The 22,541-nt window shown below is 57.0% G+C and overlaps 1 protein-coding gene across 1 annotated transcript in view; it reads left to right on the forward strand.

The window, feature by feature from the left end:
- The window catches only part of WNT3 (Wnt family member 3), a 47,350-nt gene that overhangs the window by 20,182 nt on the left and 4,627 nt on the right, over positions 1 to 22,541 (forward strand). Inside the window, exon 2 of the mRNA XM_075559401.1 lies at positions 21,601 to 21,842. Within this exon, the coding sequence (XP_075415516.1) occupies positions 21,601 to 21,842 (242 nt within the window). The remainder of the gene's footprint in view (positions 1 to 21,600; positions 21,843 to 22,541) is intronic.

A 22,541-nucleotide genomic window follows, 5' to 3' on the forward strand; every position in this document is an offset into this window, starting at 1 on the left:
GCCCATGGAAACCCTAAGGAGCACGCTGATCGTGAGGGCAGCACGGGCCAGGCAGTGTTTCGCCCTGTTGTGTGGGGGGTCAAGGGCCAATCAAGGGCTGACTTAACAGCATCTAAGTGACGGACACCAGCTCCACCGAGAAACTGAGTGGTTTTCTCTCCTAATCTAGTCCTTCAAAATGGAAATCCACAGTATCACTTGATGTGTGTGTGTGTGTGTGTGTGTGTGAGAGAGAGAGAGAGAGAGAGAGAGAGAGAGAGAGAGAGAGAGAGAGAGAGAGACTCTTCCAAAGCCTGGGATTGGCCTTGCCTTCCTGGTAGACCCAGGAGGACCAAGGCACAGAGGTGGGACTCTCTAGATCAATGCATAGCAGAAAAATCACCTGAGGAGGCAATGCCACAGGGCTGGTAGAGAGCCCAGGAGTTCAGCTTGAAGGCATCGCCCACCGCACCTCACACAGAGCCTGTGTGTGCCAGGGAAGTGTGTGCAGGCAGGGCAACGGTGGACACGCTTACCCGGCAGATCATCTTAGGTTAAAGGCAGACAGATGCCTGGGGGTAAGGGGCCATGGTGGCTGTTAGGGGCCACTGAGTCGGTTCTAACTTAGTGCGACCCTACGAACCCCAGAAAGAAGCACCACCGGTCCTGCGACAGCCTCACAATTGCTCATATGTTCGAGCCCATTGTTGCAGCCCCTGCGTCCGTCTGTCCGTCCGTCCGTCTGTCTCGTCCAGGGCCTTCCTCTTCTTTACTGCCTCTCTACTAGAGCAAGCATGATTTCCTTCTCCAGGGACGGGTCTCTCCTGACAACCCAGAATCATGCGAGATGAATCCTTGCCTCGAAGGAGCATCCTGGCTGTACTTCTTCCAAGACAGATCCGAGTGTGGCAGTCCAAGTCGCTTTCAATATTCTTTGCCAATACAATAGCTGAAACGCGTTGGTTTTTCTGGGGTCTTCCTTTCTCAGTGCGCGACTTTCACGTGCACACAAGGCAATTAAAAAGACCACGGTTCGGGTCAGGCGCACTTTAGCTCTCAAAGTAACACCCATGCTTTTCAATGCTTTAATGAAGTCTCTTGTGCAGCAGATTGGCCTGAAGCAATGTGTTGTTTAATCTCTTGACTCCTGCTTCCAGGAGCATTGATTGTGGATCCGCGCACGATGAAATCCTTGACCACTTCAATCTGTTCTTTGTTTATCAGGATGTTACCTGTTGGTCCAGGTGTGACGGTTTGGGTTTTCCTTACACGGAGTTGTACTCCACGCAGAAGGCTGTGCCATGTGGGCATTGCAGGTCGTTGACACCCCTTCCTCCGATCCTGACGCCGCACTCTGTTTCACATAATCCAGTTTCTCTGACAATTTGCTCAGCACACAGGTTGAATGAATGTGGTGAGGGGATACACCTTTCTTGATTTTTAAACCACACAATATTCCCTTGTGTGTTAGCCCGGGTAGACTGGAGAAACAAATTCATGGACACTCATATGTGTATAAGAAATAGGTTTTTTTTTTAAAAAAAAGAAATAGGTTTACATACAAGAGCAATTGAATATTGAGAAAACATCCCAGCCCAGTCCAGATCAAGTCCATAAGTCCCTGATATTAGGCCATATGTCCGATACCAATCTATAAAGTTCTCTTCAGACTCACGAAACACATGCAATGATGCCAAATACAGGAAGATCACAGGCCAGTCAGTGGGTGGGAAGTCTTGTGGATCCAGTGGCATCGTAAACCTCTCAGTGCTGGTGGGGGTTCTCCACGTGGCTCCTACAGCTCTGAAACTTTGTCTCAGGGTAGCTTCATGTGGCTTCTCCTTAGAAATGTCTCACAGGGAGTGAGCAGAGAGTCTCCCGCCTCCAAGGAGGAAATGCAGGAGTTCCCAGAATCCTTAAGAGACGGCCATGGGCACCCAGAGACCTCATTGGCTATATTCTGATTGACAGACTAGACTCCATTCCTATTGACCCCCAGATTATGTAACCTCCACACCTTGTTCTGTTCCCACAACTGTCTCTGGAACCGTAGGTCAGGGATGGCTGTAAAGGGGCCCCAGGGATTGGAAGATACAGTCCTTGCTTCTGAGGGCACACCCCAGATGCCCCTTCCCGCTCAGACCTCGGAGGCTCTCAGCACAGCTTTCTCTTCGATGCTTTTAGTTACATCTGTGTTCCAGAAATGCCTTCTCTCGTCCTTTTCTCTCAGGCACCCACATCCACCCCCCAGCACAGCCCCTGGAGGTCTATGGGTTGTCCCTCCCCCACTCCATCCTCCTTGGCTTGACCTCCCCATCGCCACCAGATGGGCTGTAAACTGATGTTCCCTTGTCCCCTGAGCATGCGGCCTCCTCCGTTCACCGTCCCCTCCTCGTTCAGCACACAGCATGCAGTGGGTCCTGGGTAAGCACATTCTGCTGCAGTGAGTTGGTTCTCCCCCAGGGGTGAGATCCAGACAGAGCGAAGGAGGGAGGACAGTATGATTTGGGGTCAGAAAAATGAGGTTTGAGCCCCATCTCTGAGGCTTCTTGGCTTATGGCCTCCTTTCTCGTTCTCAGGGCTGAGCAGATGATTGGCCCACATGGGGAGTGGGAGATTTTGCCAACTGGAAGGGGTTCGAGCGGGTTTTCTACCCTGGCTTCTCTTAGGAATTCAGCCCCCATATTTGTCAACATCTTGGAAGAGATCTTGTAAACTTCTGCCCCCTTGAACTCTCTGGAGACCGGGGTGGGGCCTGCCTGATCGCATCCTCCCGTCTCTTAATAAAACAGTGTTGAGCGGAAAGGTTTGAGGTGCAAACCCACCAACCGCCTGGTGGGTGAAAGGTGTGCCAATTCACTTCTGAAAAGATACAGCTGGCAAACTCTTTGGAGCCCGGGTGGTGCTGTGTCGGGCTGCTAACCACAAGGTCAGCAGTTGGAAAGGTGACTTGACGGCAGTGAGTTTGCTGGCCTGTGTCTGGTAGCCGACTCTATGGGGCTGTTGTATTCTGAGTTAGAACCCCCTCAGAGGATTTTGGGGTTCCCCCATACAAATCCATCCAGAGAAGGCTTTCAGACCCAGAGAAATAGACTTAAGTCTATTGGAGACCCAAGACGACCTTTAAAGGCAAACTGGGGTCAGAGTGTGCAGGCTGTTGATCCAGAGAGCGCCTGCACAGCAGGACAGAGCAGAGCTGAGCACGGCCTTCCCCCTCCTTCTGTGCTGCACACAGACCTCTGACGAAACGTGTCCCCCACGACTTTATCACAGGTTACCTGGTCTCTCCGGACCCGGTTCACCATTGGCCAAAAGGGAGACCCGCGAATAACAATGATCCCTTAGGCAAGAAAGCTACGGAAGGTGCTTGACGCGGTGGTGGCTGGCGCACAGTCTGCTCAGGAACGGTTAGCTGCTATTGATAGGGCCCCCGGGTGGTGCCCAGTGCTAAGCACTCAGCTGGTAACCACCACAAGGCTGATGGGTCGAGTCTCCCCAAGCCCCCTGAGACAAGACTTCAAAAAACAAAACAAACCTGTCCACTAAATCCCTGCCCTGGGGAGCAGTCCCACTGGGGCACACAGGGATCCACCAGAGTCCAAACCACCCGGACAGCAACGGGTGGGGGTGTTGCTTCGCGCTGATGAAGAATAATGGCCTTCCCGAGGCTCCTTTACGGCATGAGCAGAGTGCAGTAAATGAGCCCTCAGCACCTGCCTAACCACTGTTTACCCAGATGAATCCATCCCACCTGGTCTCACTCACTGCCGGGCAGGTGCCTGTAAAAGCCCTCCCCTTTGTTTCATTTACAGCTCCGAGGGTCCCCACAAAGGGGTCCCCGGTGACCTCATCCCCCCTGGGTTAGGTGTCCTGCCTCCCCTGCACCTGTGGCGGTCTGGACCTCCTCTCTTAGGCTGAGGTGATTCCTGAGGGCTCCAAGGGGCAGCATGGGTCCTGAGAGGCATCGGGCTGGGGGTGGGCTGGGGGTGGTGGTCTGGGGATGGAGGCCAGGCGGGAGCGGATCGGCACCGGTACTTTGCCCCTCACGTGACACACACATCCCATTTGTAGAGGAATCGGGCATTCGTCTCTTTTCTTTTTAAAAACTTTCACTGGGTCTGTGTGTGACTTGATCTTTTCTGTGCTTCCCTCTGGAAGAAATGACGAGCTACATTGGTAGCCAATGTGAGGACATCACGAGACTGAAAACAAAGGAAGTCACTGGGCACCAGCCCGGGGGCAGGCCCGGGCCCGCAGGGGAGGGGAGAGGGTCTCCCACGGCGAGAGGAGATGATGAGCCACCAGGATGTGTGTTGTGTGCTGTCGAGTCGATGTGGACTTTCCGTGAGCCAGGGAAGAGCCATCCCGTAGGGTTTTCTGGGCTGTCATCTCATGGGTACAGGTACCAAGTGTTTTCTCCCATGGAGCCAGCGGGGGGCTTGAAGCAGGCGGGCACGACCAGGCAGGGGGAAATTCATCGAGTGCGGCAAAAGGGCTCTGGGTGAGACGGGAGTGTGGAGCATGGGCCAGAAGCCCAACACCAAGCCTGTTGCTTTCAAGCCCATACGACGCGTGGCGTTGTTAGGGGTGTTCATAGTGACCCCGTGAACGACAGAAGGAAACGCTCTCCCACGTTGGAGCCACTGTGGCAGCCACTGCGAGAACCCATCTTGGCGAGGGTCTTCCTCTTTTTCACTGCCCCCTGCTTCACCAAGCAGGCTGTCCTTCCCCGAGATGACGTGCCCAGAGCACAGGAGATGAAGTCTCGCCTTCCTCTTCTGGTGGCACTGCCAGGGCGGGTTTGTCTGTTCTCCTGTCGGTCCGCGGGCTACTCAGCATTCTTTGCCAACAAATGCATTCATTTGTTGTGACTTGTTGTCCCCTACTCTTCCTCCAATCTCCAGATTTCACATGTATAAAAGCATGTCATACACACGCATGCCCGGGATTGGAACCTACCACGAGATGGGTCAAGTGCTTCTTAGTGCTCAAAGTGATAGCTTTGCTTTTTGACACTTTAGGGCCGTCGTTTGCAGCAGAGCTGTCTAGGGCACTGCAAAGGTGGTTCTCCAAGTGCTGCTTCCGTGGGCACCGATTGCGGGTCCAAGCAAAAGGAGAGCCCCACAACTCCAGTCTGTCCGGCAGTTATCTGGATGCTGCTGATTGGCTTGGCAGTGAGGCTCTCCGCCCTCCCTCTGCCGAAGCACCCTCCATTAGTACTGAAGGCTGTCGTCCATGACCTGTCTTCAAGGCCTCTTCACTGCTTGCAAGCAAGGCTGTGGCATCTGCCAATTTCGGGCTGTGATGGAGCCTCCCTCTACCCCTTCTTCATCTAGGCCCGTTTCTCAGATTCTCGGCTTAGCAAACAGGCTGAATGCATGCAGTGATGAAAGACACAACCCCGACACACACACTCTCCCTGGGTTTAAACCATTCGGTCTTCCCTCAGTCTGTTTGAACGGCTGCTTCTCCGTCCCTGTGCAGGTTCTGCACGGGCAGGGTGCAGTATTCAGAAAACCTGGCTCTTGGCCACGTTGCCCATGATCTGTTAGGACTCACAGCCACCCTACTGGACAGAGGAGAACTGCTTCACCAGGTTTTCAAGGCTCCAGAAGCTCACAGCTTTGGGATAAGGTTAACCCGTGAGTCATTCCGGCTCCTTGGGAGCTGGGGAAGGATATGGGGGTCTCAGTAGGAGACAGCCCCGCATAGCTGGTCCCCAGGAGGGTTTGTTTGCCTCTGAGCAGAGTCAATGGAGAAACCATGAAGGAGGCGGTGGGCCTGAGTGAGGGCAGGTCTGGCCAGGCCGCCCGGGCCCTGGGAGGGGCCAGCCGGGCCGCAGCCGCTGTCTTGTGTTAGAAGTCCTCTCGCATCCCGCGCTTGCCCAGCGAAGCGCCTGTGTTTCGTAAGGCCCGTCGCCGGCGAGCGCCGAGCAGTGCGGTGATTTATGCCCGGGTGTCTGGCGATGGCAGGCATGCCCCAACAGTTCTTGCCGATGCGCTGCGGGAGCAAAAGGCGCTGCTTCCGTTGCCGTGAAGACAGCGGCCCTGGGGCGCCCAGACGCCCGGATTTTCTGTGCCCCGGGCCATCCCACGTGCAGCCGGGGCTGTGCGTGGGGGGAACATTTCCCGAGGCTGCACAAGGACCCCCACGCATCCCCCGACGGAGACTTGCCCCCCGGACCCCCTTCCGCAGGCCGCTGGGAGGGCCGCCCGCCCGGGGAGGCGTTGGGGCTCGCGCGGGGAGGGCGGGGCAGCTGCGCTTTGAACTGGGGAGCCTCCCTAAGCCCAGCGGGGAAGCCCAGGTGCTGGCTGGCTGCTTTCACGGGCGTCCTCAGCGCCGTGGGGGCACTGGCACAGTAAAGGGAGCCCGGAATGCGGCGGAAATACCCACCTGGAAAGGCAGGCGTGGGAGGGGTGCCTGTAGTTCACCCCCACCCCCGGGCCCGCCGTTCGCCAAGCCCCTTCCCAGCTCCTTGCTGCGCCCGCCTCGGGGCCAGGATCCCAGGCCGCGGCCCTGACCTGCCCTCCCCTGCCCGGAGGTGGCCTCCGAGCTGCCCTGAGACAGGCCCAGCGTGCGCCCTGCCCGGAGGTACCTCCACTGGTTGGCGTGGTTATGGGTTCTTCAAATTTCCGTATGAAAGCTTCTCATCAGGAAACTAGAAAGAATCGTGCAGAAGGTACTTCTACCCCTTGCTAATGCAACCTTTCAACATTCTGTTGGAGTTGCCCATCCCAACCCGTGCACTACTGACCAGAGGGCCACCCCCACCCCCACCCCAAGCTGCCCCAGCGCCATGGCTGGCTACAGTCAGATGATTGTGACCCACGGGACTCTCATTGGCTAGTCTGTCCTAGCCGCCCCTGAACTCTGTTCCTCGCCAAAGCGCCAGGCATAGCCCCCAAACAGACACACGGTGACTGTGCTTGAGGTGCACTGGCAGCGATGGGAGATGCCCCTTCCTCCCTGGTCTCCAAGGTGCAAGTGCATTCTGAGATCACCTACAATTGTCACCCTTAACGACATTAAGGACTGACTCCTCATGACTCCAAGTTCCCTTGGGGGCTTTCTACACCCATACAGAGTTGCAGTTTGGGGAACCCACAGGGGCAGCTCTACCCTGTCCTGCCGTGCCATGGACTCGGACTCGATGGCAGCGAGTGTGGTTTTGGTACTATGTTTGAAATGCCTTTTATGGCTAAGATTTTCACGCCAGGATCCCATGATTTGATTGTCTTCTCTCTTTAGTTCCGTTTCACTTAGAGCAGTTCCCGCAACTCAATTCTAGACACACACCTTTCTAAAGTGACCTTGACCTGGTTAAGCCTTTGGGCCAACTGCCTCTGGGTCGTTCCTTCCTCAGGGTGCCCTGTGGTCTAAGCCCTGTGACTCCTGACACTTGGGACTGACTTCTCAAGACCTGGTTGGAGGTTACATAAACACCTTGGGCCCGAGGACTTCATGGGAGGTGCTGGGTCCTGCCGGTTGTGTCCCTTCAGAAAGTCCAGCATTCCTGTCACCACACTCCTGGGGAGGGGGACCAGGGGGCCAGCTCCCTCAGTAGGGCTGGCTGGGAGGCTCAGGTGCCTGCATTTTTCAGGACCCCTCCAAGTGGCCTGGCTACGGACCCCTAGCATCACATTCTTATATCCCTGGCCCGAGCTGCCAGCTGGGCCTTGTGTAAGGGAGTGGGCAGGGCACGAGAGGTGGGCAGTCCTTGAGGCACCTCCCCGTACCAGGCGGTCAGTGTTGTCTGTGTGAGACAGGGTATGTATCTGGGTCCCAATATGGGGCAGGGTGGGCTCCCTCAAAGGAGGCTTAGCCAGGCTGCTGAACCACCAGGCCTGTAATTAGAAACCACCAACGAGAAAGAGGAGGTTTTCTCCTCCCATAAAGATTTACGGCCTCAGAAACCCAAGGGGTCAATTCTGTGCCATCCTATGGGGTCGCTATGAGTCAGAATGGGCTCAACAAGCAGGGAGGTTGGCGTCGGTGTTGGCGGCACCGGACGGTTATCACAGGGCAGCACCTCCCACACTGAGCTCAAAGGACCTGGGGCCTTTCTGGAACCCTGGAGCCCACATGAAACCATTGCCCCCAAACCATCTTTAGGACTTTCACTGCAAATAGCCCCGAAATCTTCTTAAAGCCAGACTATCATTTAGCTTCATTTGTTAAAAAAAAAAAAAATTCAAAGTCTGCCTTGAGCATTGTGCTCTCCAGAAAGATCAGATTGGAACCTTTGGGGGCTGGGGTTGGGGATGGGGAGGTAGTGAGTGGATGCTAATGAGGGAGGTGACAAGGGGACCATGGTAAGAGCAGACTCAGTGCCCCAGAATGCCCACGGAGAACCATCTGGGTGTGCTGTGTGTGTCTTCACAATACGAGATCATGTGCGCACCCGTGGTTGAATGAGAAGCCCACCTGGGCCCCCGGCTCTCCGGGAAACTGCTCTCAAAGGCCGTTCCTAGCCCTGCATCTCTGCTTGTGAGGACTCCTTACCCACTGTGCCCAAAGAGCATGTCAGACCAGGCGGCAGGCCCTGAGATCCTCACTCGTCCTGTCTGGTGGGTGAGAGCTCGACAGTGTGGCAAGAGGCGGCAAGGAGGTGCTGTGGCCTCTGGTGACCCCAACTCTCAGCTCAGCATACAAAAATGGATGACATAATTCTTCTTCTCCAAAAACTCCCAGTTGAGTGGAAGGCAGAGTTGTCAGTGGGCAGTGGAGCTGCTGGTGGTTCAGGTTCCCCTTGAGCTGTGCTGGGACAAGGTCCAGAGGGACCCTTGTGGGGAGACCAGTTGAAGATTGACTCCGATAAGAGGAGATTTAAAGACTGGACTTTGGCAGATGAATAGGGGTTTGAGGTGAACGAGAGGACTGGGCAGCCCATGCCTCATCTTGTACCACCCCTGGTCCAGCAGACTTGACTTCTCAGTACGAGGGACCGAAACTGTAGGGCCCTCATTTGCCTCTGAGCTAAAGATGCAAACATGACTTTGGAAAACATCGAAATGAGAGTGGCGCTGGGTGGAGTGGGGAGTGAAGAAGCAAACGGCAGACTCCCAGGAGAGAAAGACCACCATGCTGAACGCCAACTTCATGGCCCAACTCCATTGTGTCTGTGTGGGTGTCGTCCTAGCTCTCTGCCCAGCCCCTCTTCCCTCAGCAGGTCTGTCTCTGGTGGTTTCCTCCCCATGGGGACAGTTGCGGGAATGTCTCTTGTGAACAGGCGTCGGAGGCTTGGAAGAGGTGGAGGCTGCTTCTTAGATGCACTTGGGGACGCGCCAGCCCTCAGCCCTTCAGAGGCGAAGACAAGGCATACAGAGACAGCTCTAGGGCAGAAGGCCCCAGCTCCACCCGCCTCCTTGACCCATAGAGAAACAGTTGAACAGCCCCATTGCTTCTCGGAGCCTCAGTTTCCCCCAGGTCCCATCCAGCTTTGATAGTCTCTTAGCACCGTAAAGAGCCCTGTTGGCGTAGGGGTTATAAGCGGGCCTGCTAACCTCAAGGTCAGCAGTTTGAAAGGATTTATAGTTTCGGGAACCCACAGGGGCAGGTCTAGCCTGTCCGGTAGGGGTGCTGAGTCGGAGCAGCCTGAGTGGCAGTGAGTGAGTGGTGACGGCGTCCCTTGGTATCACCAATGGTGAAGGGTTGGTTCCAATCCGCCCAGAGGCACCTCCAAGGTAAAGCTTGGCCATCTCCCTCTGAAAGGTCACAGGCTGGAAAGAGCTATGGACCAGTGGTGGTCTGCTGCCCACACCAGACTGCCACGAACCCCAATTTGCAGGGAGTTTGTCAAAAGCCTATTCAGAGCACCTCGATGCCCTGCCTCCCCACCCCACAGCCCCCTTTAGCAAGAGACCAACCAGCAAAGGTCATGCCGCCGAGACCTTTAATCAACAAGTGTTCTCTCATTTAACTAGCTTGTACCAATGAGGATCCCGGGGACAGCTGGTGCCCCCACGGCTCTGGAAGGCTCAGCCTCTCTCCAGGTGGAAAGATTGGGCCCAGGTGGAGGGAATGCCTTCAGAGTGTCTGAAGTCAGCATGTGGGAGCACCCCTCCCGCCCCAAAGCAGGAGGACTATCCCCAAGTGAACTGCTTTTGGCTCTTTGCATCCTGAGCTCAGGGCAAAGTGGAGGATGCGGACCAACTCTTGAGCGCTGAGGCCCTGGGGTCACCTGTGAGCTTGGTGCCTGTTGAGGTCCAGCCCCTTGGAGATCTGGGCAGCGTGGCCCTGCTTCATTGTCCCTCTGGTTCTTCCCTGCCTCTTAGGTCCCTGAGCCTTTTGGGGTGGGAGGATTCCTTGCCCTGGCTCTCAGGGTGCTAGGTCAGTTTTGAGGAGGCCCCAGGCGGTCACCGCTGAAGATGCTGGCCTATAGGAACTGCCTCCCTGGCCGCCTCCCCACTCTCCTCCTCCATTTCTCCCCTTCTGGCCTCCCTTTCCTCCTCCCTGACATCTGAGGTCTGGCCTTCCTGCTCTGATGTGACCCCACCCCAATTTGGTGGGCATAATCGTTCGCCCCCACATACCCCTTCTACATGTTGGCAGACTCCTTTCCTGGGGGTGGGGGTGGGGTGGGGTAGCCTCATGCTCACAACACAACGAAAAACAGGTTTCAACATTTTACAGGTTTCAACATTTTTCAGTCCGCCTTGTCACATCTTATCAGATCACCTGCAGCCGCAGGCCCGGGCTCCCGAGCTGCTCAGAGAACAGAAGCTGAAACATTTCATTTCAGCCCAGCTCAGTCCCGCCCCGCCTGCTCTGCCCCTCCTGCCTGTCTCCCCAAAGAAATGTCCCAGAGGGCTCTTGGGGTTGGAAGCAGGGGCCACCTCCTCCCTCCCCAGCCTGGGCCCTGGGTCCTTGACTGACTGACGGCTGGCTTAGAGCTCCTGCCCACATTTTGTATGTCCTCTGCTGGCTGCCAGGTGTGCCCTGGGGTAGGGAGTGGGGAAGCTGCCCCCTTGATCCTGGCAGGGGAACCCTAGAAGTTGGGAGGTGGGGCAGAAGAAATGGCCACAGCCTCCCCTAGGGGACCAGGGAGTTGAATTAGCGTGCTTACGTGCTTACGGTGGGAGGAGAGAAGGGAGACCCTGCCTACGTGCCCCGCCCTCGGTTCAGGCCCTGCCTCCTGCTTCCCAAGGGAAGAAACAGCCTTCATTTTTGGTTTGGTGGGGGCTGAGTGGACCACCGAACTGGAATGCCCCCCACCCACCCCATTCACCCTCCGGTCCCACCCCCCCCCCCCCCAGTGCTTGCCAGGTGTCAGTGACCCCGTGACACAGTGCAAAGTGACAGGTCTGGGAAAGGTTGAGCCGAGTCCAGAGGCCCAGGATTCAGATGGCCCAGCCTCAGGTGTGCCTGTAGGCCCAGAGCGTAGTGGGAGGAGAGGTCAGGGCTGGAGGGCACACCTGTGTGGGCAGAGGCCCCAGGAATCCCCCCGGGTGGCTGTGGTCTTGGTTGGATGTCTCTGGGTCACCCCCTTCCTCCAGGCGAGGAGGGTGGGGACAAAGATGGAAGAGGGAATGAGGCAGAAGAAGGGAGGGGCGCAGTGACTCATTCTGCCCAAGCACCCTGGCTGCGTGTCTCTGTGGGGACCTCGTGGGGACCCTGGGAATCACGAGGCAGGCCTGTTTGCTTGATCCCAGTGACTGCGGGGCAGGCTCCCACTGCCGGCACTCCAGCTCCCTTGGTGTGAGGCCCCCAACCTCCCTTCCTTGGCAGGTTCATGGGCTGGCTCACCCCGTCCTTGTGTGTAGCTTTGAGGTCAAGCCAAGAGTCAGTCATCTGTCCGTGGGCACCAGGACCGAGCTCCTAAGCTCACTGCCATCAAGTCGATGCTGACTCATAGTGACCCCGAATGACGGTACAACTGCCCCTGTGGGTTTTGGAGACTGCAGTAACTATAGGAGTGGAATGCCTCGTTTTTCTCCCGAGGAACGGCTGGTGGCTGCAATTAGCAGCCTAACGTGTAACCACTACGCCACCAGGGCTCCTGGGAGCCAGGACAGACATGCTCAATTCTGAATCTGTAGCCACTGTCTCTCTTGTATTTCGGCTCGGTGCCCCCAGCAGTCAGGCCTGTCGGCCTCTCCAGCCACCCCTCCAGCTTTCTTCCAAAACTGGCTGCTGCTTTTCCTTCTGTGCTTGGGTGATGTCATCTCCATCCTCTGGCCCCTCGGGCTCAGCACCTCATCATCGGAGCCCCCCTTCCTCATTTTCCAAATTGCACCCGGTCCTGAGCCTCTGCTTTCTCTCCAATCCTAATACCACTGTCCTCGACCCCCATCAATCAGGATGCCTGACTCTCGGCCTTGGCTGCCCCCAGACCCAGGAGACCGGAATCTCCCTGGGGAATTGTAATAAGCGGCCAGGCCTGAGAATGGCTTTAGTCCAAACGGTCCCACCAACGGCTTCCCAGATGGGGTGTCTCCCACTCATCCTTTGGCCCCACTTTGCAGAGTTGGTGACCCGTGACTAACAGATTAACGTTCCAGGGCCCAGCTCTTGAACCTTCCAGGCTGCCGGTGCCACCACAATAGAGGCTGACACTCAGGGCCCCTTCCTGGCCACCCACCTCCTCTGGGTCTTGCCCCAACCCCTATATTTCGGCTGGGGTACACCAGTAAGTAGCCAGTCTCTCACCCACTTGCTTATTGAGACTGCTCCCCTGTCTGGGCTGCCTTCTGATCATGGCTGGGGGAGACCCAGCCCCTCTGCCTCTCTAAGGCCAACTGCTCTTACTGTGCCCTTCCCGGCCTGGCAGCGGTTCAGAACCAACTCTCACTCTGCCATGGCACCCAGGTCTAGTGGACGCTTGAAAAATGCTGGTCGGTCTCCTGCTGGCAGGTTCCTCCTGGTCTGGGTGCTCTATGGGGTGGCTCCCTTCATTCCCCCCATTCCCAGTGCTTCGCCCCCGGCCGGATCCAGAGTCATCACTCAGTAGACCTGTGTTGAGTGTATAGGCAGTGAATGCTTTGTTTCCCAAGGGGACGCTTTTACCCCCCCTCAAGGGCAGGTCCCTCAAGGAGCACCAGTCTGGACGGCTGGGATTAAATCAAGACAGGGACACCCCGCAGGAGTTGATGAGGGGTCTACTTCATTGACTTCTCTCTGGGCCCTGGACTCCAGCACTGCTGCCTGCAGGCGCGCTCCCTCCCTTCACACGGCCCTTCCTCCATAAAAACAAGAGCGCCCCTGCTGGAGGCACCTGAGAACCAAGGGCTGATGGAAAGGTCCAGAGGGAAGGCTCCCACTTCTTTGAGGAAGGGCCCCTGCCAAGGGAGTTAGGCTTAGTTCCAAGGGCCCTGGCCACCCCTTTGGACGGAGCAGCTCCTCTGGCCCTTGCCTCTGCACCAAGATGTGGGAAGGGCATAGGCCTGCGCTGTGCACCCTTGGGAGGACCAGTGGACAGGTGGGGAATGGTAATGCCTCTCGCTTTGCCACCAACTCCCAGCCAAGGCCTTGAGTGAGGCCAGAGTCCATTGCCACCCATGTCAGGAGCAGTGACTCTTCGGCACTGTGGGTTTGGGCTCCCTAGAAGCTCCAGGTGTGGGTGCTCCATGCCCAGCCCCTGCCCCACTCTCTATGCACGTGTGCCCCTGGACTTGTCTGCTGTCCTCAGGACATTCGTCTACAAGTGGTCTCGCTTTGAGTGGAAAGGTAGAAGCCTTATGTCCCAAGGCCAGCATTGATTCTTTTCTTCCTGCCCATTTCACAAGCCTTTCCTTCCCCTTCTGGAAGCTTTGGTCTTATCCAAGGTTGGGTTGTTCCCCCACCCACCCCCACTGGGCCCAGAAGTGGGAAGGTCTCTGCCCAGGAGCCAGCAGGTAGAGCATGGAGCTCTGTGCTGTTGTAAGATCTATGGACGAACTGACCCCTGCAGCCCCCGTCTGTCTCCCTCCACTGTAAGAGACACCAGGCTTTGGGGGCAGAATCTTGGGGTGTCCTCCTTTATGGGCTGGCAGAAAAGTCTAGACCGGGCCAGTGGGTAAAGCTGAGGCAGTCAGGGCAGGGGACATGCAGCTCAGGGGCAGATGGAGGGGATGCCCCTGGGCTGCTGCACAGGATCCACCTTCCACGATCCCAATTCGTGAAAACCACCTGCAGGTCACATCCTCCGCCTTCCCCCAGGCTCAGAGACACTCCTGAGAGCCCACCTGTAGCCCCCACCCCAGGTGAGGAGCCCTGGTAGGGGGTCAAAGGGTGGCATCCTCCCCGGGCTCCATGGCCTCTTCTCTACCAGTGGCCATGAGAGCCCAGAAAAATGACAAACTCCCATCGATAGAAGGATGAGCAAGTTCTTTGACTAGAACCAACAGGTGGAGGGATCTTGGGGGCGGGGCTAGGGAAAAGGGGAGAGATGGAGATGAGTGAGGTGACGTAGGATTTCATTTGGGGGAAAAAGGGCTAAGTGAATAAGCAACGCAGACTAGATGACCCCCCCCATAACCTTCCCCACCCCTAAAGCTCTATACTGTGGAGAGTGAGGTCTCAAGACAGGGGTACAGTCCTGGTTGGGCCCAAGGCAGTTGCCTGGGTGGTGTGAGAGACTCCAAAGTCTAAGGAGTCTAGAAGGGCAGTGGGGGAGCCGGTGGGGTGACGATGTCGCTGGTAGACCAGCAGGACGACGACATGGGTGTCACCAAGTTGTGACGCCAAGTCACTTCAGCACTGAGGGCGACCTGAGTTCTTGAGTTAAGAAACTTGTTGGCTGTGCTAGTCCATTGCTTGCCATCTTGCTTCCCAGGTAGCCTTGCGGGTCATCCCCACCAGGTGTTTGTGCAGCCGAGGTGCCCCACCCTGGCCCACCAAGCAGGTCAGGGACACACGGCACGTTGACTGCTTCCTGCCCCTCTGCTGCACTTGAGGAGAACCTGGCGACGCAGGGATGGGGGTTGGCTGGTGGGCTGCCATCTAGCTCATCATGAACCAGTGCCGAGCTCAGAGTGCGCTCGGGGGGGTTGGTCAGCACCCTCGTGGGCTCTCTGAGCGACTCCGACATCAGGGAGAGCTGTGCACTCCGTTTCCTTGGGGATGCCATTGCGGTGGCGGTGCAGCAGCCCAGGTGGCCTTCTGGCCGCAAGCCTGTCCTCGGGGCTGTCGGCCTTCATGCTGTGGGCTGGCTTCCGGCGGACCACATGTTGGCCAAGGGCTGCCAGGGCTCATCATTCCTGTCCGTGACGGTGAGACCAAGTACATTTCTAGTCCCACTCAACGTTTCCTTGAAAATCACTATTATTCCTCAGATGGAACAGGGCCAGACTCTCGACTACATCTGTAAGCTCTTGAGGGATTAAAAAAAAGAGAGAAGCCTCGTGTGTGGGTGTGTGTTAAAGAGGAAGCCACGTGTGTGTTTAAGAGAAAGCAAATTTGCCCCTGCCCTGTGGGGTCTGAGGAGGGCAGGCTGATTCTGCAGCCCTCTGTCTGCAGAGCAGGGTCTCTCCCCGCCTGAAGTCAACCTCAAGGCCTCCACGCATGGCCTGCTGCTGGCTGCCACCTGCCGCTGTCCACTGTGTCCGTCCTAGCCCAGCTGGTGGTGGGCGGCTGGGGTGGAGGCCGGCAGTCCTTAGGGGATGGATGGTGGTGGGGTCCTTGGGCGGGGCAGGGCTAAAAACTGGGTATAAATAACTTCTGGCCCAGTTGAGAAGACCTGGCAGTGCCTTCTCCCTCCCCCTCACCAGCTGCCCGTGCCAGGCGGGTCCTACCTCCCTTGGGAGCCAGGCCATCTTCGTCCTAGATCCTCGGCAAAGGCACTTCCTCAGCGGAACCGAGGAGTCTTGTCCTGTGTGGGGGCAGGACCTCCGGAGGCCTGGGGACGCTGGTGAGGGGGCAACAGAGTGGCTCTTGGGCGGAGGAAGAGTTCCTGAGGTTGCCGTAACAACTGAACACCGGCGGCTCATGCCCACAGTTCTGGTGGCTGGCAGTGCGATCAGATGAGCTCCACAGAGTCCCTCTGCACATTCTAGGGAAGAGCCCGCCTCTGGTGGCCAACAAGGCCAGGCATTCCTTGGCTTGTAGCTGCACTCCTCTGCTTCCAGCCTACATCTGCCCACAGGGTCTCTCTGCATCTTCAATGGCCTTTTCTTAAAGGACATCAGTCATGGGATTTAGCCACCCCCACCCCCCAATCTACTATTGGTGTCCTGGCTGCACGGTGTTTTTGGCAGACCCCAAAGATTGACGATTCAAACCCACAGCCGCCCCGAGGGAGAAAGACAGGGCGGCCTGCTTCCTTAAAGGCTTCCAGCCTGGGAAACAACAATCCCACGGGACTGTGACAAGCTGGAATGGACTTGGGAGGCAGTGGGTTTGGGCTTTGGCTGAATCGAGTATGGTCTTGTTTTACTTCATTTGGTCTGGAAAGACCCTAAGGTCACATTCTCAGGTTCTGGGAAGGGCAAGGATTTGGGACAGGGGTATGATTCACGCCAGTCCAGATTCACTCCTTCCCTTGGGAATCATGCAGGACCTATCAGAGCCTGGCTCCTGTGGGGTGCACATGCTGCGTGGGAGGGGGTGGGGCAATGTTCACTCTGCCCTCAGGGAGCTTACATTCACCCCAGAAACGGAAACAGGTCTATGCAGCCCTTTGCCACAAAACACTGAGTTGCCTCTGCCCCCACCCTTGCCCTTCCAGGGGGTGGGGTGGGGCCGAGGGCTCTGGAGTTACAGCTGTGTGCCATGCCTGCCGAGTGTGGCCTTTCAGACTCTCGCAGTGCGTGGGCCAGGAGCTTGGGGCTGGGTGGCAGGGTGGCATGTGTGGCAGTAATGAATCTCACAGCCCAGCCCCCTTCGCTCTGACACCAGCCATGGAGCTGAGCCCTCACCCCAGAAGCCCCTGCCCGGCCTGATGCCAGCAGGGCCTGCAGCCCCAACTGAATCCTGTGAACAGAGCACCCTGGAAAAGTCCTTACACCCTGCCCTCTGGTGACCTTTCGTACTCAGCCCGTCGGCCACGTCTTTGTTCTGCCGTCTGTCCCTCCGGAAGGAGCTGTCAGGGAAAGGGGCCAGCTTTGCTCTGCCCCAAGGCATCGCCCCTTCCCGGGGCTTGATGGGAAAAGGCTCGGTGGGGTCAGGGGTGCATGGGCGAATGAGGCTGAGGAACATGCAAGAGACCTACCTGAACACGTGGGAGCACCCGGCCTGATGCCTCTGGAGGGCGGCCCAGGCCGGGCCCTAGCTTCCGCCCTTCACCCTCCTGTTAGCTCCATTGTACAAATGAAGAAACCGAGGCATGCAGGGGTTAAAAGAAGTGCCTGAGATGAGAGCTGGATTTGAACCCAGGCCGCCAGGCTCCTGGGTGGAGCCTGGGCAGCTGGAAGGCGACAGGGCTTGGGGGTTGGAGGGAGAATTGCTCCTCAAGGCTGAGGCTGCGAGGGCTTCTGGGAGGAAGAGCGGGAGGAAGGAGAAGGGTGTCAGCAGGCGGTGAGGCTTGAATTTGGATACTGCTACCTCCTTGTCTAAGTCACCCCAACTTCTGGTGCCTCACTTTCCTTCCGCATTCAATGAGCAAGGTCAGACCACAGGGCGAGGTGTGAGGTAGGGGCATACCATGCTCAACCAGCTGAACCCATTGCTGGCAAGGTGAGTAGAGAACTGCCCCAGCTGTGCCTTTCTCTCGAGGAGCAGCGGGGGCTTCGAACCGGCAACCTTTGCACCAGGGCTCCTCTCACAGGCTCGGGAAGCACCAAAGTGGCCCATGTGATGAGTGCTGTTGCTGAACTTGGCCGCAGTTGGCCAGAGGGCGCAGGCTGGGCTGGACCACAGGCTGCTGCGGGGGCTTGGCTTCTGGGAAAGGGGAGTAGAGGGGCGGTGGTGCTTCCACTTGGAGGACCTTCTCTGCCAGTGCCCAGGGAACCTGGGAAGACCCACCGGAGGCTTGCTGGGAGGAGATTGTCAACCCCATGGCCGCTGGAGAAGGGCCAGCCTCCCTGAGCCAATGACCGGCCCCCTCTCCCAGCAGGCAAAGCTAAGGTCCTGAGGAAAAGCCACCTCTCTGGGGGCCTCTGCTGTGTGCTGTGGGGGGCTCCCCCGACCCAGGCTTTCCCCGACACTTGGTTTGTGATGCCAAGTCTCAGCCTCCAACTTAGCCTAAGGGGGCCGGCCCAGCTTGCAGAAGGTGCTCACAGGTCATGTAAAGGAACATGGGTGAGGAAGAGGAAGGAGGTGATGGGTGGTGGGGTCCCTGAAGCACACAGACCCCACATCCAGGGAGCTCTGGGCACCTGACCAAAAAATGGGTGGTGGGAGGACAGAGGGGAGCCTGGGACCAGCCTGTGCGGGATGGCAGCTGGGTGGGGTGCAGGGTTGTGGGCACCACATGAGCAGGCAGGCTGAGGATATGGAAAGGGGGGTGGGGAAGACACCAGGGGCCTCTGAGAGGGGTCCTGAGGCAGGGAAATGGGTGCCAGCTCTTCCCGTGTTGCGTGGGGACAGATAGGCGGCAGGCTGGTGTGTGGGGAGGCATGGAGTCACGGGGGCGCTGTTGAGAATCATGTTTTTATGCTTTCAGACAGACCCTGGACCACCCAGGACAATACTGTTTTGAAGGGGTCCTTCTGTAGCCTCGCCTTAGGACCAAGTCCAGTGGGACTGTCCCCGTGGTAGCCCCCCACCCCCACCCCTGGCTTCAGTTTACTTCCAGAAACATTTCTAAACACAGGGGGGCTCCCAGTGAGGAGGCTGGGGCTGCTGCCCTCCTGTGAGGCCCTGCACTTGCCTGCTCTGAGCCCCCAAGGACAGCCGGCTGCCAGCGAGAACACCCAGCGGCCGGCCTGTCCGTCCCATCTGCAGGCTAGCCGGACTACTTAGGAGCACCTGGGGACAGCCGAGCCTGGAGGGAGGGGCAGTTCTCATGCCCCGCAGCCCTGCAGACTCGGGCAGGTTCCTGAGCCTCAGTTTCCTCATCTAGGAAATGGGGCGGCAATGATGCTAATGAAGTGCCCGTCTCACAGCCTAGCTGTGAAGATGAAGTCATTGACACCAGTGCCCGGAACAGCGCCCAGCACTTGGCAGGCGCACACAAAGCACGACTCTTTTATTGGCTTTATGATCGCTCTAACCCTTTACAGCCCGGAGCAGGGCAGGGCTGGGCAGGGCCCCTTCAAGTGCTAAGTGCTCTCTCATGTGCCCATCATGGGGCGGGGGGCGGGGGCGTCTGGGAGGACTGCTCTGTCCTACTCAGCTGTGGCCTTGGCACAACGGCTCCGGGTGTAGGCTGGCGTGACCCAGAAACCAGGGCCAGTGCTATCCCCTGCCTGAAGGGAGCTGGCCCTGCTGGTTCCAGGTGGCGAGTCAACCTCCAACATGGTGGGCTGTAAAAGGGGGGATGCTAAAGGAGCCCTGATGGCATCATAGTCACACATTTGGGCTGTGAACCTAGAGGTCAGCAGTTCGAAACCACCAGGTGCTATGAATGGGAATTGACTAGAAGGCCGTGAGTGTGGATGGAGAGGTCTCAGGACACCAGCGCTCAGTACAGTGCAAGTGGCCAGGTGTCAGCCACTGAGGGGGACCAGTCACGATCCCTCGTTCATTCCATCTCATTAAGGGACCCAGTGCCCAAGAGTGGGAAATAACTCATCATCGAGCAATCAGCCAGCACATGTGAAGAATGAGGGGCCACCTCATCCCGCTTATAACTGAGCCCAGTCAGCCCGAGGTGGGAAGGCGCCACCCACTTCCATGGCACTGAGGGCACTTTGGCCCTTGGAATCCGAGTGCAGGGAGCCGGTCTCAGTGTGAGGAACCAGCCATCCCCCTCAACCGCAGTCTCCTCATCTGTAAGGGGATAGTAAGTAGTACGCGGGTCTTCAAAGAGCTCATGGAAAGATGGAGTTAAGAGAATGGAATCTTCTTGCCAACTTTTAAACATACATTTTATTGACCCATCATTCACATACCATACAACTCCATGGTCTGAGCATGTTGAAGAGTTGGGCGGCCATCACCATAATCAATTGAAGAACTGGTCCTCATCCTTGTCCTCGTTGCTGTTAGCTAGCTACCCCCCCCTCCCCTGCCAGAACCTTAAGAAACTCATAATATACGTACTGAATCTCTAGATTTACTCATCTTGGATTTCAAATAAAGAAAATCATAAAAAAGAAAAAAACCACCCAGCAACAATAACCAAGTAAAACCCAGTAAAATCTCCATCCAAAAGAAAGTAGAAAATAGGAAACACTAGAACACATGTAAAATGGGTTAAAAGGAAAAGCCCGTCATCAGGTATTAAAACTTAGCCTAATGATCTCTGCATCGATGTGCTCCATCTGAGGGCTGGACTGTTCCCATCCCTGGTGGATGGCCCATGGGAAGACAGTAGAGGCCTCATCCCCGTGGGGACGCTGCAGATGGACTGGGGGCTTTCACTGGCATCCACAGCCGTCACCAACAAGATTTTTGGAGCCACCCCCTAGACCTAATTGTGAAGAACTGACCAGAAATAGTTCCGGTTCAGTGCCCGGCATATGGTAAGCGGAGGACATTGGTGCGTCCCCATGTCCCGAACTCTTCCTGGGATCTTCTCTGTCCAGGTTTCTGATGAGAGAGAGCAGCGCCAGCCCAGGGTCTTGGGCAGTGCTCAATTTCAAAGATGAAGAGACGGCCCTCATGCTGTCCTTCCTCCAGCCCAGAGAGTCTGCAACTATATGATCCAAAATTCGCTTGTGGTCCACTGGGACCCACGGGTCGTTTTCTCACCGTCTAGCACACATTATAGGTGCTTTGGTGGCAGTGATGGTTATGGGTTGGGCCGATATCTGCAAGGTCAGCAGTTCGAAACCACCAGCTACCCCGAGAGAGAGAGAAAGATGACAGGACTTTCTACTTCCATAAAGCTACAGTCTCGGAAACTCACAGGGGCATTTCTGCTGAGTTGGCAGCCCCTCTCTGGCAAGGTGAATGATGCGCACAAGTGGTTCTGTTGTTCCTGGAGGTGGGGGAAGGGAGTAGCAGAGTAGCCATTCCCACAGCACCTTGGTCATTTATCTGGTGTGTTCAACTCTCCTCAGGCTACCTACCACTGCCCATGGCCTTCCTCTGTTGACTAGAAGTGGGGTGACTTGATCAAGCCCACATAGACAGCATCATTGAGTACTGAGTGTGGGAACAAAGTCAAGCTCCAATCTCTAAGTAGGCACTTTGAGTATCTGCAGAGACAGGCCCAGTGCCGGCTACTGATTCCCCAGAGAGACACTGGAGGTGGTGATGGTGGGGAGGCCCTGGATTTTCGTTCCATCCCATGGATCATTGAGGGCTCTGTGGCCCCAGAATATTAGATTTCCTAGGAGGTGGCCCAGCTAAATCACTACAGTGTTCAGCAAAGAAACTGGGCACAAAGACCGAAGGGACTTGATCGCCCTCCCATGCCTCCGAATACCCCCTCAGGCCCCTCCGAATGCCCCCACGAGCCATCTCGGCAGCTCCCCACAGCCTGCAAGTTAGATGTGCCAATGTCACAGGCAGAGCTTGCCTGGATCAAAGGTTGCCCTTTATGGAACTGTGTGCTCCTGAGCTTGCAGACAGCCTGGTGCACCCTTCCCTGTACCTGCTCCAAGGGACCCAGGAGGGAGAAACCAGGCCTTTGATTATTCACCTTCTATTTGCCTGCAGGTCCCTGGCCCTGGGCCAGCAGTACACGTCCCTGGGCTCACAGCCCCTGCTCTGCGGCTCCATCCCAGGCCTGGTCCCCAAGCAACTTCGTTTCTGCCGAAATTACATCGAGATCATGCCCAGCGTGGCTGAGGGTGTGAAGCTGGGCATCCAGGAATGCCAGCACCAGTTCCGGGGCCGCCGCTGGAACTGTACCACCATAGATGACAGCCTGGCCATCTTTGGGCCCGTCCTGGACAAAGGTACTGCCACTGTGCTGAGGAGGGGGAGGGGCTGGGAAAGGGGTCCTCAAGGGAGGATTTTCATGGGAGGTGGGTCCGCTCCCCATCTCAGACAGAGCTGGCTGCTAACCTACTGCCACAGCTTCCCAGGGGCTGCCAGGGGCTGGGCAGGTGGAGATACTCCGGGATCTTGGAATCCCAGCATGGGTTCTGATGAGGCTCTTTCCTGGCTTGAGGGAGGGGTGGGTTGGGAATGGGTAAGCCCTGATGTGGACATTTGTGACGTCACCCCCCAAATGCTGTGTAAAATGCTAGGCAAATGAAGATTTGGAATAGGATGGGGCATCTCCCCCCCTACCCCAAGGAAACCCCAACCTCCTCTGATGGAGACCACTTCCATTGACAGGTGGGCTCAAACTGCTGGCCTGGGGGTTTAGAATGCCAACATTGAACCCACTACATCCCTACCGTATAGAAGCTTCTAGAGCTAGGAAGCCTCCTGGGCTGGTCGGTGCTGAGGGCAGATGAGAGGTTGCCACCTGGGAGTCCAATGGGCTACATGGGAGGGGGAAATGAGCAACTGTGCCCAGGCAGGGACCTTTGGGGCTGAAGATGGGCGACTGAGGAACTGCAGTTTCTAGGAATTCACTGATGCCAGCTGGGGTGACCAGCTGCCCTCCCTGGTCCCTAGCAATTCCATGCCTCCCAGACGCTACCCTG

The sequence above is a fragment of the Tenrec ecaudatus genome, chromosome 10 (assembly GCF_050624435.1).
Source record: "Tenrec ecaudatus isolate mTenEca1 chromosome 10, mTenEca1.hap1, whole genome shotgun sequence".
Lineage (NCBI taxonomy): Eukaryota > Metazoa > Chordata > Mammalia > Afrosoricida > Tenrecidae > Tenrec > Tenrec ecaudatus.